Here is a 20,698-nt window from a genome sequence, read left to right on the forward strand (position 1 = left end):
GTTATTAATCTCAATAAACATTTTTCTGTTTACACAATGCAATGGCTGACAAAAAGGTTTTGTCAGCAGTGGAAAAAAACAAGGTAATGAGCTGTCTTTATCAAAGCATTATATTAAGCTTTTAAGAAGTGTTTTATGATTTTCTTCCCTGAATCAGCAGTCTTCAGAGACATCTATTTAACCTCCTACATGGAAAGAAAGAAGGGCAAAAAAGCATCAAATTCTTCAAAGAAATCTGAAGGCCTGGCTGAGAGTTCAATACATGACTATCACCAGATGGAAACTACCAAAAACCACAACAGTCAAATATTTGTGCATTTACTGACACTGGAAACTGCGGGACAGTGTTAAACAGAATAGCTGATGTGTGACCCATGAAAGGAACGAAGAAGAAGAAACCACATTGTATTTAATGACCACCACCATCTACTGCACTGACTCTTTTTATGCCTCTTTCTGACAAACATTATCATGATCTCCTCTATAGTCGCCATGTTGGTTACTGTCTGAAACCGACGTTGAACTCGGAGATGATCTCTGAACTCTGGCCCAGTCTCTGGTGGCTAATGTAAGGGACACATGGAAGAATGAGAGCCCGGATGTTTGAAACGGGCATGCGTAAAAGGAGCATAATGGACCTTAAGAAAAGGTCCATTTGAATAAACAGTGGCCTGTGCAAGGGAAAGAAGAGAGTCCATGTTATGTAGATAAGAAGGGCTTTTAACAGATAGTATTGATGAAAACAATAATTATATGTTGCATTTATGCAAATAGGTAACATGGAGGGAAAAAAAGTTTTATCATCTTGATCAGACCTGAGAAACAACTTCTAAATCTATTACTTAATGCTTATGTTACTCTGCAGAGTGAAAATAGATTTATTTACTCAAACTGAACAGACTGATGGTGAGCAAACTACAGTCTTCCTGAAATTTTGATGTCACTTCTTCCCCTCTCAACAGCCAGCTCTGACAACCCATTTGCTTGTAGATTAGCTGCTCCCAGGAAAGACTGACAGTTAACAGCCAGACGCAGTTCACCTCCACTGAGAGTGGAGAAGGTCAGAACGAAGATAGCTTTGCTAAATCCAAAGGAAGCATGCTGGCTGAATTAAATTCTGAATGACTCAGATTGAACTAAGAATACTTGCATGAATTTGGACACAAAGATTTTTCCAGCTAATAAATGATAGTCTCATTCAAGTGATGCACACATGGTTTCATGCATTAGTCCTTCTGGTCAATATGCAATATGCATCTATAAAAACAGACAAAGAGGCTCGTTTAAATGTCAAGTGTGGAGCGTAAAATCCAGGATGGTGTATCCCTGATACAAACAGGAGGAGGAAATAATTGCAGGAGGCAATATATAATTCACCCAAGATACTCAGCAGCCCGTCTAAGGATTCTGACAAAAATCAAAGAAAATAAATTAACAAGTGTTCTTATTTTCTAGAAGGTACCCAGAAATGAGGTAGGCACGGTTTTATCTCAGGTTATCAAACAAAATGTCTAATTCTGCTTGCCATTTGAAAACAAAAGATACAGTCTTGTGTAAAAACTTGCTTCTAGTGAGGTTTTGAGCCTAACTACATGACCCTGATTTCAAAACCTCCAGTTTAGCTCTGTGTGTATAAAACTTAATCTCTTCAACTGTTCACCTCGTGTTTGCAAACTGTCATCATGGTGAAAACATTTAACCAATTGGTTTAACAACCCACTGTAAGTCTATGCTGTCACTGGACAAAGGCCGTTCACCGACCGGTTGCCCAGCTGATTGATTCTTTCACCGGCATAAATGACCGGTGAGCTAATGACAAAGAGAACAAAAAAAGAAATCAATTTTTTTTCTTCCACTTTGACTTTAAGCAGAGATAATGTAAATTCCTTTGGGGTGCTTTGATCCGTTAAGTGCTGCATTATTGATTGACATTAACAGGAGCCCTGGTTTAGAATGAAAAAAGGCTCTTTGCCTGTCTGCCTGAATGGCCGCCTGGCTAGTAGGACTACATGTGGAGGCTGTTTGGTTTGTACGATCAGAAAACAAGAAGAACCAAACTAACCTGCAAGCTTCCTTCTTCTGAAACGGTGGTAAAATTCAAAGCCTTTCCTTGAATTAAAACAGCATTTCTCTTAGTGATCTTTCTCCTTCAAGTAACTGTATAAAAAAGGGGATTCTTTAATGGAAGACCTGAGATCAGCTAGATTTTAAGATGTTCTTCTGTCATCCTGGCTCAACATATGTTTTTCGGTTCATAAACCTGAAGCAGCAAAACTGTGAACATTATAAAGTGCTGAAAGTGGGTGGAAAACCCAGACTGATACAATCTGGCATTTTGACAGTGTCAAAATTTAATTACATGTTCTTAGCTTGTAAAGTCTGATGTAAAAGTCACAGATTATCAAAAATATGCATAAACCAGTAATCAGTGTTCTAACAGAAACATTGATTACCGTCTTCGTAGACTTAATTATGCACCTATCCATCTAATGTATTAAAATACTGTTTCAAACACTTGGTGTGGTGGTTAATCATTAAATATTTTAAACACAGCTTCGTACAAACAACGTTCTTTGGTTTTGCTTTTGGTTTTTCTTGTCATGTTAACTGGCTGGCAAGTCAGCATCATGTCCTGCTAGTCCTGCTTGTGGCCTTGCTTCTTTATCTTCTGTTCACTGCCGGTCTTCACTCGGGAGTCCACCATGCAAAAGCCTTTTACACAGCAACGTCATCATGGCTTCATACCACGCTGGACGTGTTTCTGATTCCAGTGTTTTTCTCTACCTGACTGTGTAAGTCACTTTCAGGTACGCTGGTGTCTATTCATGGCATCAACTTTTGTTAGAACAATACGGGACAGATCAAGCTGTTGAAATTAAACAAAAGGGTTTGGGCGTGGATGGTGAGGACATTTAATGTCATAAAGCATCTTGATTAAAAATGTGAGAAGTTGACTCCTCGTTATAAAGCAAGTGTCAAGTTATAAAGATCTGGAATCTATACTGGGTTGGCTGGAATTTGTATGCCTTCTTTCATGTCTAAATTCCCACACAGCTCTTTTGCTCTGTGCCTCTTGACTTTTTTTTTTCTTTTGCTTTTAGAGTAGCTTAGAGAAGCTTCTAGGACTTGCTGTAGAAAATAACAGCTCTAGAAGCTCAACCAGATCAAGACAAACAAAGTCACCAAACTTTCTTCTACTCTGTTTGATTGCAGATGACCTGCATCTAAATTAGAAGAATATATGATAAGAATACTGCACATCTGTGGCAGAACAAAAAGTTTCTATAAATAGTCATCAAACTCTTCAGTATATCTGAAAAGCAGATTTATCTCCAAGCGAAAATCCTATTCTAACTACGCAGATGGTTTATGTTTTGTCTTTCTACATCTGTCACATTGATTTTCCTGCATGAGAGCGAGAATCTTAAGATCTTAGAGACAGCCCTATTCTTGTACAGCTATTGTTAAAAGGAGACTGAATTTGACTTGAAGTTGTCTAATCATGCCTAACGCCTGACAAGGAACTCGAAATGACTGCAATCAATTCTCTTGTGGAAGCACAATTTAAGTAAAAGGCAGAGAACATGAAATTATGACCTTGTACACTGAATTAGTCATTTTTGGCCTGAGGTTACTATTTTTTTGTGTGCGTGTATGTGTTTGTTGTTTCATGGTGATTCACTGTTACCAACATGAGTTTGGTGTAAATTTGAACTTGTGCTGGTTTACTCTTCAGGAATAGCTTTCCACCTGCATGGACTTCTTTCATTAGGTGTTTGGCTGTGTGACAAGTCAACAAACAATGCAGCGATGCATCTTCTCTGTGTTCCTGGTCTTCTATAACTTAGTAGATAAAACATTTTCTTGTAGTGAAACCTTCACACTGAACTGGTACATCTGACCTTTACACATGGCGATTTTTTTCTTTTCATCAAAATGATTACTGGTTACTATCTTGTAACATGTCTTGGTGTAATAAAATTTGCTCTTTGTGTTGTATTGCTATCAGAGTTTTCCCAACATTTTGTTTTTATTACAGCCTGTACATGACCAAAACCGTGTTCTGTGTGGGGAGTACTCACCATAGATGAGAACAACTGACTCTTCAATGGCGTGCTGGTAGCTGAACTGGGAGTCTAGCAAAGCTCGGCTGACAAAGGAGCCATAGTAGGTGGACTGGTACCAGCCCACATGCAGATGGTCAATGTTGACGTGACGCAGAGAACGCATCATCTCCATCTGGTACTGGACTAGAGGCAGAAAGAGGGGTAGAAACTGAGAGTAAGGCTAGGGAAACTCAACGAGAAAAAGAAACATTCAGAATAAACTTCACTGAAATCAGCAGTCTGAATATCTGGTGGCCATCTGGAACTGGACATGCTGCATGACCAGAGGGAAAAGATGAAGGAAAAAAAAAAACAACTGAAATATGGTGAAAGAAACATGAGCAACTAGGATGTGAAGGACACATGTGTTGAAACTGAGGAAAACAAAAGGCTTCATCTTCTGTCATCAAGAGGTTGTGGTGAAGATTTCTAAGAAGATCATCAGCTGGGATCCCCAGTCTGCCTTTGATATTTTTGTGTCGTAAATGTATCCTGGTAGAGAGATGACAGCTGGATAGATACACGGGCAGGTTTCATCTCCCGGAGAGATGGCTAGATACATTATAGGGAGAGCCGTTTCATTATGGCAGACATCTCCTTAGGATGCACAGCTAGAATTACATACACCCTGTCTCATCAGTAGTAAGTAACAACCAAAGCAAGCAAGCAAAACAGTGTCTCTATGCAGGGTAGCTGGAGGAGGTTGATAAATCAGATTGTGATTGGGCAGCTGGGGCCCCCTAGACCCTGTCTGCAGAGCACATTCTTCTCCTGCTGAGGCTGTTAACAAGAACAAAGTGGAGAGGTGGAGAAGACGGAGGGTGGGAAGCAAAGGGTGAAAAAAAAATTCAAAGGGAGCAAAGATGGAGAGGTGTAAGACACTAGGAGGAAAGGTGGACAAATATAGGGGACAGAGTAAAATCTCATTACAATAGTGACATTTCTCCTTTGGCCTTTTTCTAAATGCCTGAATTGAACTCAGCATTTTATTTGCACACTTGCAGGTATTTATACATTTACATTTATATGTGGTTTATTTGCATTAATGTGACCCATATTAAAGCAAACTTTGTAGAAGCACACAATTCTAGCAGCACAAGACACAGAAACTAAAAGCCAACAATCTGATTCCAGCCAACTGTTTTCCTTCTGCTGAAGTTCCAGTGCTGAGGAGCCTCTTTCCCCTCCTGACAAAAATACCACTCTCAAATTCAACAGCAGCAGGCATGGACGACTACATTTGGACAACCAACCGCACAGGTCCTATTCATCGCCTGTCCTGCTGGGATGGGCTGGATGAAACAAACAATCTATCCTTTTAATCTTACCTTTTATATAGTGATTGACATGGACTGAGACAAAAACAAACTGAGTAAATAGACAGGGGAATACAAGGGGTAGGGGGATGAGAAAGAAGGGAAGGAATTGGGGAATGTATGGCGTATGAGGGGGAAGAGAGAAATTGTAATTCTGGGACAAAACACAGGAGGAGGTGGTGTCAGGTGGCATTGGGCCCTCTGAGTCTATTTCTGAGTAGTGGATGTGGTGCAGAAAAAAACCCCACATGAGATATGTATATATAGTAGACTTCATTGAGTAAAATAGCTGCCAGGGGAGCAGGTGGGAGAAGGTTGTAAACTGACTCTGAGAAGTTGTTGAGAGTTAAAGCATGAAGCAGGAGAGGCAGGTGACAGAACAAGCACAAGGATGAGGATGAGACAGAGTAGTGGTGACAAAATGAGAGTATGTCTGTTGGATGGCCCTGACCGGGAGTTAACAGTAGACTAAAAGACAAAGAGGGGGAAAAGCCGTCTGCCACCTAACCACTCCATTTGTCTCTGCCCTTTCTCGTCTCTCAGTGTGAGTTCTTATCTTTCAGGCACTACTGATGCATACACCAGGTCCAACATCCCATCATTAGCAGGGAAATTGTGCACAAACTCTCTAAGGCTGAAACTGAAGGTTGAAGGACTGACAACAGCAGCAGGAAACCAACAGAGTATCTCTCCTCTATTATCCAATTGGTAACTGTTTTTATAACCTTAATGTGTTTACAATAGTTTGATGGGGTCTAAATAGTTATATGTGAAGTTTTACTAAATTATGACTGCTATTCTAACAATTATCCATCGGACAAAGTTCTATTTATAGCAGAAACCTTCAATGTCCTGTTTCTTTATGTTTGCATCTTTTAGGCTTTATAGTTAGCTTTATAGTGAACTCAGGGCAGGTTTTCTTTTTTTTTGTTTTTTTGCAGCATCAGCTGGGTTCAAGCACAAAGGTTTTGCATATAAAAAAAGGTGTTACCCTCTAAAATGATGCTATCCTGGCATATCTACATTTATTTTATAGTGTTGAGGAAGCATTATTATTTTTACTTAAACTTGAAACCAATGATAAAATGTAACTGCAACTTCCAGATTATCAAAACCTATGGGAGACTGACTCATTTTTTCAAAGTGATCAGCCTTTGAATTATACATGAGACAAGGCGATAAAAAAAGCATGCATAAGCTGAGCATATTTCTGTGTGGAAATTCTCCAGCACTATACCACCTTTTAAACATGCGGTCTGCTTATACAAGCAGCTCGTTGGTTGAGCTTTCAGTTAACCAACTAAGCTATGCTGCACTCAGAAAAACTTCAGTCACTGACTTTTTTTTTTAATCAAGTGACACTATAGTTTAAATTCACAATGGACATCACTGTTTTAAAGTAATTTTAAATGAAAAGCTTGGTCAGAAGTCTTCTGAGTACTCTTCAGATGTATTCACAGCTACAATCTCTTCAACTGCCAATGTGAATTCAAAGTCTCTGCAGTGAAAAGACATTGATCTCGGGAAGGTTATGAAATAATTTTTTGAAGTGCTGAAAATTGGAAAGGACAGAACTAGGCTTCAATAACAAATTTAAAGAAAGTGGTCTCTGCAGTTTTTTTGCAAAGGCATCTAGGTCAACTGAGAAGGTAAGTCCTGCCAAGTGTCCAGTGAGCGTGCCCTCCAAGCGTGGACCTTGTCCTATCACTAGCAGGAACTCTTAATTATCCAGCTAGACATATAGGAAACTCAATAATTGTCAGTGTGGGAGATACCACTGTACAAGGCAACCGTGGTGAGCACTGTGATTCAGAATGTGGATTGCGAGTTCCCCCAAAATATCTTAATAAGACCTTTCAGCCAGATAGTGCAGCCCTAAAATCTGCACTGATAAGGAAAGAATGCTAAAGACAACAATCATGCATGTGCTTGCCCAGCTTCATACAGTTTTTATTAACTAGTTATGCTAACAAACATGTTTCAGGGCCAGGGGAAAACTGTAAAAACTTCACCTGAACAGCAGATTGAAACCCAGAAACAAAACCTGCTCTCAGGTCAGAAAAAAAAGAAAAAAAAAAACAGGAGACATGCGGACAATCAAATGACTTTCGGCCTGATAGCTAAACTGAGGCTGCGATGGCTGAGGGAGACAACAGGCCAGTGGCAGGCAGCCAGCTCATCCACCTAAGATCTAATACAAAGCACACAGCCTTGTAAATGCCACAGGATCACTACCTTGTTTGTTCATAAACCATGAATTATAGCTGAGGAGAAAAAAAAATAGCAAAACAATCTCAGTGACCATCACAGGTGTGTATGTGGTACAATATATTGAGGCTGTAAAGCCTCTGCAAATCTAACAACCTGTGGAGTGAAATGGCATGTGTGAAAAAAGAAGTGTTTTCATTGCTACATAATCTCTTACAAAAACCTCCTGAAATCTTTTTGTTTCATTGAAGAATTCTAAAAGGAAAATATGTTTTTTAAATCCTCATTTTAGAAGCTGTAATAGCAAATGTCATCATAAGGTAAATAACATCACACTGTTTAGTTTTTAATACCAGAACAAAGAAAAAGCCTGTTCTAAAGGAAATGTACCCTTAAGGCTTCAGTGTTTTGGCCACAGGTTGCATCTTGCAGTCTGGGACACTTCCACTGGGGTCCCAACTTTACTGATCCAGCCCAAAAGGGTGGAGCTTGACACGCTGCAATCCACTGCTTGGTCAAATGAGTCATCACTTCCTGTGCGCCACCCAATGGAAGAGCAGAGGAGAAATGACATGACTGTTTAAACAAAAAGACCAAGTACAAATCTGTTCTATAGAAAGTGTAGCTTTCAACATGTCCCACTGAGGGGCGTTGGGTGGCAAGGTGGTCCCTTAAGCCCTGTTTCCACCAAGGGCTCTGGACAGCATGGAGCGGTTTCGTGCAGAACACACTGACCACCGTTGCGTGTCTGCAGACAACTGTAAAGCAATTGTGTGATGTTGTTGTAGAGCGACACATTCCTTGAATTATAACAATTCAATTTTACTGAATAGACTAATGTCCGTAAATAACAAAGGCAGCGGCAACAGAAACAAAAGACAATAATGGTGAATATCCAGCAGTTTTTATTCTTGCTTTAGGTATACGGTTTTTTAAATTTAAAAAAAATCTATGGTGTATACATGGCGCTGTTGCTGCTTTGTTCTTAGTGCTGAATGGCACGGGAAGTTGTGATTATTTCGACCAATTAACAGACAGCACTGTGTCAAGCTTTACCCTTTGGGTTAGACCAGTAAGCTTAGGGTCCCAACAAAGTTTAAATGGGTCAGATATTCTGGCACTCCTCCCAGTTTTTTCTGGAAACACAACAAAATGCATACCGATCCATCCCGTACCAACTTGGACCCTTTGGTGTCAACGGAGCTTTATCATAATTGTAGGGGAATCACTAGGTTTGGTTCCCAACAACCACACTGTAAATTTAGATGAACTGCTGTCAAACACTAAATTCTACGAATCCACATTTCCATCAAGGTTAACATTGTACAATGGGTAATGTTTGTTATGCTAGATCATTTTTATGGATTAATAGAAAAGGGGCTGCTGTGTGGCTGAGAGTAAATGACTAATAAAACAGTATTTGCTCCTAATAGAGCAAAATTGTGGCCAGAAAAAAAAAAAATCATTCAGCCAGTAACACAAACAGATTACATGTCCTGCAGCCTAAAGACCAAAAATAACAACACTCTATTAAATATTTGACTAAATGGAAAACTGTCAGCCTTTGTAGAAGTTTGAAGCTATTTAACAGCTTTTAATCATTTCTTTTTATAATTAACTTTGCATTTTATATTCACGTGGCTCGTCAGTTTTTAAAAGCAGTTTCTGTAAGATGAAGCACAGTTTACATTAATGCACTGATGTCTAACGAACATGAAAAACAGAATAACTTAACGATCACCAGATTACCCTTGCCAGTAACTGTGAGACACCATATAATGTTTGTCCAGCTATCCATGCCGCTGTCCGTGTCAGCAGGCGGTAGCAAATACGAGGTAATTCGCCCTCGCAGTAATGTCGGCGTCGCAAGATGGCGCAACCCACAAAATGACTGCCAGATTCATCCATATTTACTCAAAAATAGGACTCTTTTTCTGTTACATTACAGAGAAGCTGTGGATGTTCTCTACACAACAACAGCATTAGCCTGAGAACAGTCAATTTAACAATATCATCAAGGTGTGGCGGTATGAGCGTGCATCACCGTTTGCTTTTCCTCGCTCATTTCTGCTGCCGCTTCTATCAATCAATCTGGGTCTAGAGGCCAGACAGGGAATGAGACTACACATTCCCTCAGTGCTGCTAGATTGTGTGTTTGTTTGAGAGACAGCAAAAGGAGCAGGGATGGTGTGCTTACACGAGACAGAGACAAAGTGAATGTGTGTTTAAAGGAGAATGTGTGAAGGCATGAGTTAAGTAAGAGAAACAGAAAATGGAGAAGCAAGCAGGACTGAGCGCAAGCTGAGGGAGAAGCGCTCTTGTAGGTGAGCAGTTTTGTTAAAATGTGAGGACGACACACTAGAAAAGGAATGAGTGTGTGGTGTGTGAAGCCTAGGGATGCAATGCCCTGCACTGAATCTACAGCAAAAAGAGTGTGTCGGCGTGGTGGAGTGGAGGGATTTATCAGCCAGCAGCAAAACACCTCACCTCAGGAAGTAATGTTAAGAGTTATAATCAACAAGGCACCATCAGTGTATGTATGTGTGTGTGCATGTGTGCAGACAGATAGTCCATACTCTAATACTCAGTGACACAAGAGGTGAACTGCAATGGACCTTGTACGCTGCTGCAGGCCACAACATCTCTGTGCAGGCAGTAAAATGTGTTTCAGTGTGTACTTGCATCTGAAAGTGAGTATGCGCACAACTGTGTGTCACAACACATTCTAATCACCACCTTGACAGGCTGATGGGGCCTTGCCTGGAAAGTCTGCCATGATTTAACACACACATGCAGAGACACTCAGGCATAAGCACTGGTCCAAGTTTACATCCGACAACGTCAAGTTGAGCAGATGAGTAATAGAAAAATAAAATGGTGGCAAACGTCCCAAATTTGGAGAGGTATATTTTCCGTTTGCTGCCTTTACCTGCTGAATATGGTAAGTGGAGAATATAGACAGTTTAAAATTAGACAGATGGGCTTATCATACCTGTACTAAACATAATGTAACTTCCTTGTGTTAAGTGTCCATTAAGCAAGGACACTTTCAGGGAAGCTGTGAGGAAAGTGTTTATCAAAGCTGAAGTTTCTGATCAGAAATATGAAGACTGAAAACAAAGGTGCCCATTAGGGTCAAAGTGCTCACCTGTGCCGCAGGAGCTCAGAGGTGACAGTAAACCAAGTACAGGATGCTATTTTTTAGGAATACTTTCCGGCTGTGTGAAAGACTAAACAAATGTTTAGTGCACTGCAGTTTTAAGACTTTACACTACCAATGTCGCTTGGCTGAGTAAGTTCCACAGATGTTTTTTTTTGTTGTTGTTGTTGTATTTTATTATTTTTTCATTCCTCCCCCATCATTTTAATCTCTAGTCTCAGCACAGCAACCCTAATTTAATGAATCTAAACCCAATCATTCAACACTGCCGACATCCCACTTTTACTCTGCACTGTTCTGACAGTCATTTATTTAGCCGCACTCTGTTTTTAAAACAAAAATGGGGCAGCTCTTACCAATTCTGTATTTAAACATTTATTTGATCTGTTTTCTTTCGTAAAAGAAAAACAAAGATGAAGAAGAAAACCCCTGAGCCTCCTACAAATGCATTTGCCATGACTTTATTCCACATGCAAGTAAGCAAAACATTACAACCACAACTGTTTGGCCAACAAACGCATCTAAATCTCTGAAAGCCTTGAGATTGTCCACCTGGTTTCTGTCTTGCTGTTTCAGTGCCGTTCACTTGTCCTCCTTTAACCTTGCTACTCCCCTGGACTGCTAAACAGCAGTGTGAAATACCTGAGAATTTGAATACACTTTTCTTAGTCCATTACAAACCACTGGTTATTTGTAAAGAATATTCAGCATTTCACTGACAATCCCAGTATTTCTGGGTCAATATAATTTGTTTTGAAAGAGAAAAGTCTGCAGTCATGAGCTGAAAGCTAATTAGAGAGTGAAAGTGTCAGCAAAACAAATAAGGGTGGTGTGTGTGGGGGGAACAAATCAGTCCCAACAAACAGGTTTAAAGCAACAGCTGCAAAAACAGACATATCTGAAAATATTTAATTCACAAACAGCCACTACAGACTAAATAATTCCGCAGGTTGCCAAATTGCATCTAAAGTCACATTTACTTGGCTGTACTTGTTATGTCCCAGCTGCACATACGTCAATCAAGCTTTGAGCTAACAAACACTGCAAGCTCAACTGCTACCTCTACAAACCTGATGTAATATCGGCGGCATTTTACTTTTTCTCAGTTTCTTTATTTCAAGCAAACAATCTTCACTTTCAGACAGCAAAACAGACTTTCACATGCACAAACAAATAAAAACCTGCACACATATACAGGTACATAAAGGAATTTATGGCCCTTCCTTGGACGGTTCTGGCCATCATCAATGGAAACTCGCCAGTGACCAACTTATGTCTGAACATTTTTCTTGGCATTTATTTCCTCATGGATAACAGATAGTCAAACGGTGGAAAACAACAAGAAAATTGTCCATTTTTTGTCAAGCAAGGCAACACAGACTCATGTGCAGCACATTTCTAAAAGTAATATAAAGAACAGGGACTGTAAGGAACAGGGGAAAAGAGATGAATCACTAAGTAGAGGTGCTGATGAAGTAGTAGTTCATCTGACAACTGTAAGACAGTGCTGTAGATATAGTATCTGCATGACAACATGGTGACATGATGAATGAGGACTGCCTCTCAACTTCATTTTGATGAACATGAGAGAGTAAAAGGGAGGTGAAGGGAGAAGAAATAAAGGGAAGACCAGTAGAGGAGGAAAGAATGTATAAACGGTACAAAGAGGGAGAAGGAAGCTCCTCATCTTTCATCTAAGAATGCAATTTGCTAAATGTGTCGTGTGCATGGGTGCGACAGAGTGGCTGGTGTGTTCCCACTGATCGCCAAGAGATCAGAACAATGGAAAAAACTATGACTCATGCATCAATCTCATATTTTTCATTATTACTCATTTAACTATTAATAATTAGCAGTTCTTCTATGACGTGCTTTAAGCAGCTGCAGACGGCCGGGGAATAACGGAAGGAACTGTCACAACTGTGGAAATGTAACTCAATCAAATCAAGTCCTCATTTCCAGCACACTGACTCTGAACACATTTAAATGGCACTGCCACCGGCCAATCAACATTTCTCAGCACTGGGGTCATTTAAAGGCTTTCATTCCAACGTGACTTCACACAAATGAGCATACGAACAAAGTAATATTGAGTGTAATTTGTGTAGCTAAACATCAACCCTATCCTGTAGTGTAAATATATTCTAAACTTTGGAGCATCTCTTTTCCTACTAAGTCTGAAGCTCCACATATATCCCTGGACACAACTGTCAAGACACTGAGTTCAAGCATTCTTCCTTTCTCTTTCTCTGCAGAGAAAAATAAGACAAACACTTTCTTTCCATGTTCTGTCAGGGCCAGCTGGTGCTGATGTGAGAGAGCGGATAGCTTGTCCTTCTGTCACGACATTTTGTCCGTCCGTGCGCTCATCTGTCGGAAGAATGGAGCAATGATAAATGTGCAACTTGTCGGGAAGTAAATGGTGGTATCGAGTTGTGGTCTGGTCCAGGGTGTCAGGAGAGGCACGGGGCTAATTTTCAGCGGCAAAGCTATAATGGGATGTGTGAGCCTTATTTGTGAGCGTGTTTGTGTGTTTGCGTGAGTGCATCCACAACGCTCTTGTGTTCCACCTGGCACAGTGGATTAGGTGCAATTAATCTTAGTTAAGCAAGCCCTGCGGTGAGTTGCCTTCTTTACCCGTGCATGCAGATACAAACACACACACACACACACACACACACACAATGCCACAGCAGGAGCTCAAACACACCCAGAGATGTTCTAATGCACTGGAGAGGGAGAGCGTGGTGAGGCAGCTGCCTTGTGTGCATAACACACCGACAAGTTCACCATATGTACATCTGACAGCATCGCTTGTCACAAAGCTTTGTTTTGTAGTAGGAAAGGGGAGGTGATGTAAAAAGGATAACAGTGTCAGATCTTTGCATATCAGGCTTTATCAATTTGAAAGGGAAAAAAAGGGAAAAGACATTTTACTTGATCTCATTGTCAAGCTTTTATTTAACATTATTTTTAGCTGCAAAAGCAGCAATGTATGTATAGAATGGATTTCAGCATCGACTGTGCAATGTGTGCATGTAAAACAGTCCAGTCCCATGATGTGTAATGTCAACTGTGGTAAATTAACTAAAAAAAAATATAATAAAATTAAGTAAGTAATTCTTCTTTACCCTCATAAATCCTAATTTATTCAGATTTGAGGATTCTTAGATAGTCTTTATCTCAACTACAGTTTTTGACTAATACAAGAAACCAGAGAGCCTCCTCTGAGATCGGTCTCCAAGGCCAAGAGGCATCCGCCTCACTGGCTGCCAAAGCATCCTCACAAGCTCTGTATGCCAGGGGTCCCGTCACGTCCTCCTCCCGGCCAAAGGGATGGAGCGCGTGAGCCCGTCCTTTCTCCCACTGACAGATTTCTATGCACAGTGGGAGTGTCTAAGCAGCCTCTCACTCCCTGGGTAGACAGGATGCTGAGAAAGGGCTGCAGTTCTGACACAAACCTGGAAATAGCCTCATTTGTGAAGAAAGGAGCAAATATGACAGTCCCTCAGTAGGAGGAACAAAGGGGCTTCCTCTCCAGTGAAAGGTGCCCAGAACCTAAATGTCTAGCTTCGAAGTTCAAAAACAGATGCATCACACAAAAAGAAAAAGAAAGTCTTATTTTTATTTTCTGTGCAAATTCCTCCCCTCCATAAATAAATAAGTCATTCAACACTGACTAAATTGTAAACAGGCTGTATTTTTTACTTTAGAAAAAAAGGTCCAACATTCCATCACTGCATCCAAGTTAATAAGGGAGCTATTAGACTGCAAAAAGTAACTTAAAAGTGTCCTCATGTGCTGTACTAAACCACAAATCTAAACATTTTTCCAAGAATGACCTTGTTTCTTTTTTAATAATCCTCATTTCATCCCAAAAAGGCCATTTATTATCCTTCATCTCCCACTGATTCTATATTGCAGTTCATGTATTCACAGGTATACTCACACTGATCTCAGTGTCTACACACGGGGGAGTTAACTGCAGCAACACCTTTGTAATTTGTCTCAAACAAATCCCATGCGGCTACACCTGTGCAGAACTACAACTATCAGACTCGCATGACTAAACAAAGGCCCACCTGTGGTTAACAGCAGCAAAAGAGAAGCATGCTTTTCATCAGGTTTTTCAAAGTCAAACTCCTCTTAATCTTTTGCCTAGACAAATGGTAGGTAACATCAAAGGGTTGAATGAGCATTAAAAAGGTTCAATTCCTGATGGTAAATGTGAGCAGCTGGTTGACAAAGAAAAACACAGTCCAGGAGTAATCAGGCCATGTACACAGGTATTTTTACAGATTTGTGTGTGTTGGTCACACACAAACAGTTTTCAGCCACAAAAAATCTACTTTCACAAGACTGGATTGTAAGGTGAAGATTTTCAAACAATCTGGCTGTGCTGTTTAATTTTTATATGTGTGTTAAGGACAGGCTAAATCAAGTTATGTCAGCCTGTGAAAAAAAATATCCCAGAGAAACTCAACTTTTTACATATGTAGAAAAGAATTCGCATGACTGTAAAAAGATATGCACTTTAAATGAAATAATAAAAGATAGAGAAGTGCTTTTGTTAACATCTCTTCACAGATGCAAAGCAAAAAATCGAATGCAAAACTATGACGTTGCAGATGTTTTTTTATCTAGTCTTTACATCTTAAATTGATTGGATGGTGACAAATCAAATTGTCCAATCAGAGGGCAGAAGGCTTTGTTGCCCTCAACACTGCTGCAGCTTGTTAAAATTTAATTACACAGTTTACTTTTTTTGTAATTCTACCCAATTCAATTTTTGAAAAATGGCAGAAACTGCTAGGACTGAGGTGGGAGATGTGGGGTGATCAGGCAGCAGAGAGTGGGCGGGTCGGGACAAACAGGCAGAATTGACTGATTGACAGGCAGCAGCTCAGCAGTTAAAAGGAAGATGGAATGCGAGATTCATAAAGCACCTACGCCACAGAGAAGTATTTGCGGTGGAAGACTTTTCTCCTTCAGAATCTCCTCAGCTATACATGAACAAGGTGGTCCTGGACCGTATTAGTCTGAGCACTGTAATGCTGACCTGTCAGCAGCTCCAGCAGCTCTGGAAAGCTGTGGAGACTCGCGGCAGGTTGCGGCAGCTGTAGGAAATGCCGCTGTTGCTACGATTTGAGCTGCTGTCTGTCACCAGATGAGGATCAGCAGGTAAAGAATAAAGTCTGGTGTTACTTTACCACCCCTCAAACGCACAAATCCGTCCAATTGCAGGAATATTTAATCAGAAACTCTGTGAAAGAATAGAAGTCTGAAACTGGCAAATCTACACCATGCAAGTTCACATCCCTTCATATGCGTTTGAGGATGTAATTTTCTATGCCTGCAAGGTGAGAACCCGTCTATTTGCATCTGAAGGGAGGGGGCTGTGACGTTTTTAAAATTTTCTCATAATCTTGATAAGCACCAGTACAGCTCAAGTACAGATCTACATCACGAAAAACAAAACCTGGTTTTACCCTGTAGCGGTAAAACTACAAACCACAAAATTACATTTTTTAAAGAAGGGAAAAATTGACCAATTTTATCAACAGTATAGGTGGTTTTCATCACAATTAAGTAATACTATGTTGTTTACAGCTCAAAAACACATTTTAGGGTGCACTATCCCTTTAAAGGGGAGCAGACTTTAAAGACGAATGATGGCATGACTACTTGTGTGACTCAGGTGGGTTACAATTCATGATATTGTGGGACATTAACATTCAACTGTCAGGTCCCTTTAAAATAAAAACAGAAATACTAGGGCTGCACATTATATTGAAAATTTACCTTCATCACAATATAAGCCTTCGTGATATACATATTGTAACAACTGCCTAAACTGGGATAAATTGGAGTTCCTATTTGCAAATTATAAGGAAGTGATGTAACGCTGTTTCAAACGCTGCTGAGCATTCATGCTCTGTGCAATGGTGAGTCAGATGGTCTCTGACTGTCCTGGATGCCTGCTCCATGTAAATGGCTGCAGCACTAGAGAAGTTTTTGGCTTTTTTTATTTTGTAAAGGGTACCATTTCGATGTGATTTAAGGGGGACAGTAGGAGGCAAAAACACCTGCATTGCTGGTCTCCTATTGGTGTACAGTATAGTGATGTCCTTTATGAGTGGCATGAAGTTATTCATTCATTACACTAAACTGATCTAACAACCGATCTATCATGCTCTCATTTCCCATTTTTTCCCCCCCCATCCTGGAGCAGATGAATTTTTGGTCCAAAATGCTCCAACACTAAGTATTTTGCCTGGCAACTCTCATTTTCTCTGATAACTTGCTCTTTTCCATTACCTTCCCACTTCTGCATTTTAACCCTTCTTTCCCCATCCCCAGACCTTCTTTTTTTAACTTCCCTAATCCTTGTCACATTCACCTCTTCTCCTCACCCATAACTCTCCCTCCTTACTCCCCCCAGCTTGCCTAGATCACGAGATGGCAGTAACACATTCTGACTTTCCTCCACACACAAAATTTAATGTAGGGCAGCACTGCGAGTAGACAAAGGAGCAAATGAATAAAACAGTGGAACCAATGCTGCTGGTGACTGCACCCAGGGGATTCGATCTCTTGATTTATAACACCAGGTGAGCATTCAAACACAGGTACAGGACCGGCTTGCTGCTAACAGCCCAACTCAAATTTACACTACAGAGTAACAGAGCTCAGACAAATAAGCAGAGATAAGTGGTAGGGATCTTTTGCTTTAAAAAAGAAAAAAAAAAAAAGCTTTTTAAAAAGGCCAATGTGACCCCAAAAATCTTAAAACATCACAATGCATCTTTGACGTTTATATATCTCCTTTAAAGGTGGGCTGCAAAGTGTTTTCTAATTAGCCTCAGAGAAGGAGTACGGGAAAAACGGAGGAAATCAATTTCCCATTTTGGGCAGGTAGAGTGATCTATTGAAAGGCTAACCCCCAAGGTAGATTTTATTAGAACAGGAGTCCTCTAACTTTTTACAACACACACATACACACACTTACATGTGTGCCTCTTTGAATACTGAAAAGTGTTTGCAATAAAAGAGTGGAGAGATCATGGCAGGGGTGGTTTTAATCCCCCGACTTCAATTAACCCACCATAAACATGTCAGCCATTGATGACAAATAAAACTCAGAAAAGCTAAGAATGAATCTTACACACGTCACCGGAGCTGATCCCAAACTAAATGGTCACAATTAGGTCCTTTTGTGTTCTAACTTCCTTTGCTTTGCCATGGGCTAAGAAGATTAAGATTTAGTTTTTCTCAGCATGTGCTCACTGCAGTCAACACTTTTAAAAAACGTATTATTCTGATTCCTTCATTGTTTGGACCCATTTATGCGCCCTTACCTATGTAAATAGGGATGTGTTTGTTTGAGTAGCGCAGCATGAATGCAAACACGGTCCAGAAGACCAGAAGAATCTAGCAGAATATTCTGGTGTAAATGCACCCTTAAGGCCCATTTATGCTGTCTCTTTCTGAGAATGAACATTATTATGAGTCATGCTCTGCACTGCCCTCTGGTGGATTCATTGGCAAACGAGCATGCTAACATTAAACCTAAACGGGCCTTGAGGTTATGTCCACAGGGCACCAAAGCTGGTTCAGGTGTGAAAACGGTGGCAAAAACTAGGGGAAACGCTTCACATTGCAACAAAAGCCCTGTAGTACATACTAAAAGGCTGTGGGGGGCGCTATGACGATTCAAGACTAACACTGCAGAGCTAGAACAAGACGTAGTGCATAAGCCAATAAGGGCTCACTGCGTGTTGCAGGAAGTACACGTTGGAAGAACAGAAGAGAAGATGGCTGAGGATTTACTGCGAGGCAAAAGAGAAACATGAAGAAGTTAAGCTTCTTCTTCGAGTAACACTGGACTACAAAGCAAAAAAAAATTGAGGAAGTCGTGGATTGGGAATCGGCATGTGTTCGTCATATCCACTGACACTGACGTCATATCCTCCAGTTGTGAGGTTATGCTGTTGTCACGGAACACAGATGGTAGAGGTTTCAAACCTATCCACCTTGGTACCTGGTTTTAGACATGATCGGTTTCATGGAGGCTAATCCCTGGTTTCGTGGGGATGAAGGGTGGATTGCTAAAATACTTGTGCGGTTTTACTGCAATTCGGCTCCGTGGGGACGGCCCCTTAGTCTGTCAGTTTTTAAACACTGTGTCCGTGTTTAAAATCAACCGGTTTTATGGCTCATTTTAGTTGTTCGAGCAATTGCACAATTACACTTTTAAAGTAAACAAAAGAAAGGAAAATCAGGTTCAGATTTGTATCAGTTATAGCCATAATAGCCACTTTAATTAAAATACCAAAACCTTATGTGGACTTGAGCCAAACTAAACCATCATCCAAACCTACTTACCATACTTACATAAATGGGTTACATGAAGATCACTTTTCCACCTAATTTGGTTAACGCGCATGTTACAAACCCATAAAGACATGTGGGGCCTATTGTCCATATCCCAAATCCTTGATGTGCATAATTTAGTCTGTTTCCACGGCAGATGCATCCCCCTTAGCAGCAAATAATGCAGTACCATCAGAAATGTGTAGTGTATAACATAATACAAAGCACAATACAGTTTTGGTCCTATGAGGGCCACAATCCAGCACGTTTTCAATGCATTTCTGCTTCAACACATCAAGCAACATAATGAAAACCTGCTGGATTGCAGCCCACGTTAGACCAAATTGAGAAGCTCTGGGCTAGAGTGTTGGAACCCAGGGACCCAGAGACCAAATGTTTATGAAAATAGAAGAACAAGGAAATTGTAGAAGAACCTGTTGTAGTTCTTCCATTCACTTTTGTGTTTGAATCCAAACAGATTTCCCTGCAGGGAGGATTTTTATTTATTTTTCCCCCATCTTACATCTTAGTCATTCAATCCAATCTGAAGTTATGTGGCTAATTGGTTTGCTGAGTATTTCAAACAGAAGCAGCGGGAGTGACATAAACAACAAATAGCAAACTGAGAGGAGGGTGCCAATCAACAAATCAATCTCTTTAATGACTACAGGTTGTTTAGACATCAGGAGTAAATGTTCTATCTTTTTTTTTATTTTTAAGTTATTTCTCTTGTTGGAGCAGGAATCACTGCAAATGTGTTATATATTGATACGGTAAATGTCCAAACTAAATGCTCTTTGACCAAGAGAAGACCATCGGGTGTTGTCTCATAGGTCTACTCACAAAAATGCTCTCTAATTACTGAATTAGGATGCTTCACAAAACAAACCATGTTAAAACTTGTCAGCCAGACAAATGTTCCTCTTCTTCTGGGCCAATGGGAAGCATGACATGCTGGTAGACAGGGGGTCTGGCAGCCCCTTCCACCTGCGTTGGGCAGGGAGCTCGCAGCTCAGCATGAAGCAGTGGGGTAGCCAGAAGGAAAGGCTTGGCAGTTGCTTTCAGAGGGGAAACCATCACACACATAACACGCATCTAAAATATACATTACAGTATAAATTTTTATCATCTAAATTAACCTTATAGGGACAAAAACAAAAGTCAAATTGTTGCCACAGTTTGATGCTCAGTCCAGCGGGGGCCTTCTTCTAATCAGACACCATAATTACACCAAATATTCAGATTTCCTGGCGATGGCATCTTTTTAAAAAGAAAAACAAAAGCCATCAACGTCCATTTAAAACATGATTTCCACAAAGTAAAACGTTCCATTTTGGGACATGATTATCCCAACAGGACATTTGTTGGGCGCTTACATCATTTATCTCTCCAACAGTAAATGTCATAATTACTCTTTAGGGGGATGGATGGATGGAAGATTTGGAGGTAGAGAAGGCAGGTGGGGAGCCGATGATTTCCAAGAGGGGAGAAGAGAAATGGTGAGAGAAAGTGGCAGTGGCAGCACTTAAATGCAG

General features: G+C 40.4%; 1 protein-coding gene across 1 annotated transcript in view; it reads right to left on the bottom strand.

The window, feature by feature from the left end:
- Positions 1–20,698, bottom strand: part of LOC121641788 (eukaryotic translation initiation factor 3 subunit H) — a 59,757-nt gene that overhangs the window by 23,390 nt on the left and 15,669 nt on the right. The window contains exon 3 of the mRNA XM_041988076.1: positions 4,083–4,250. Within this exon, the coding sequence (XP_041844010.1) occupies positions 4,083–4,250 (168 nt within the window). The remainder of the gene's footprint in view (positions 1–4,082; positions 4,251–20,698) is intronic.

Source organism: Melanotaenia boesemani, chromosome 6 (genome assembly GCF_017639745.1).
Source record: "Melanotaenia boesemani isolate fMelBoe1 chromosome 6, fMelBoe1.pri, whole genome shotgun sequence".
NCBI classification, from domain to species: domain Eukaryota; kingdom Metazoa; phylum Chordata; class Actinopteri; order Atheriniformes; family Melanotaeniidae; genus Melanotaenia; species Melanotaenia boesemani.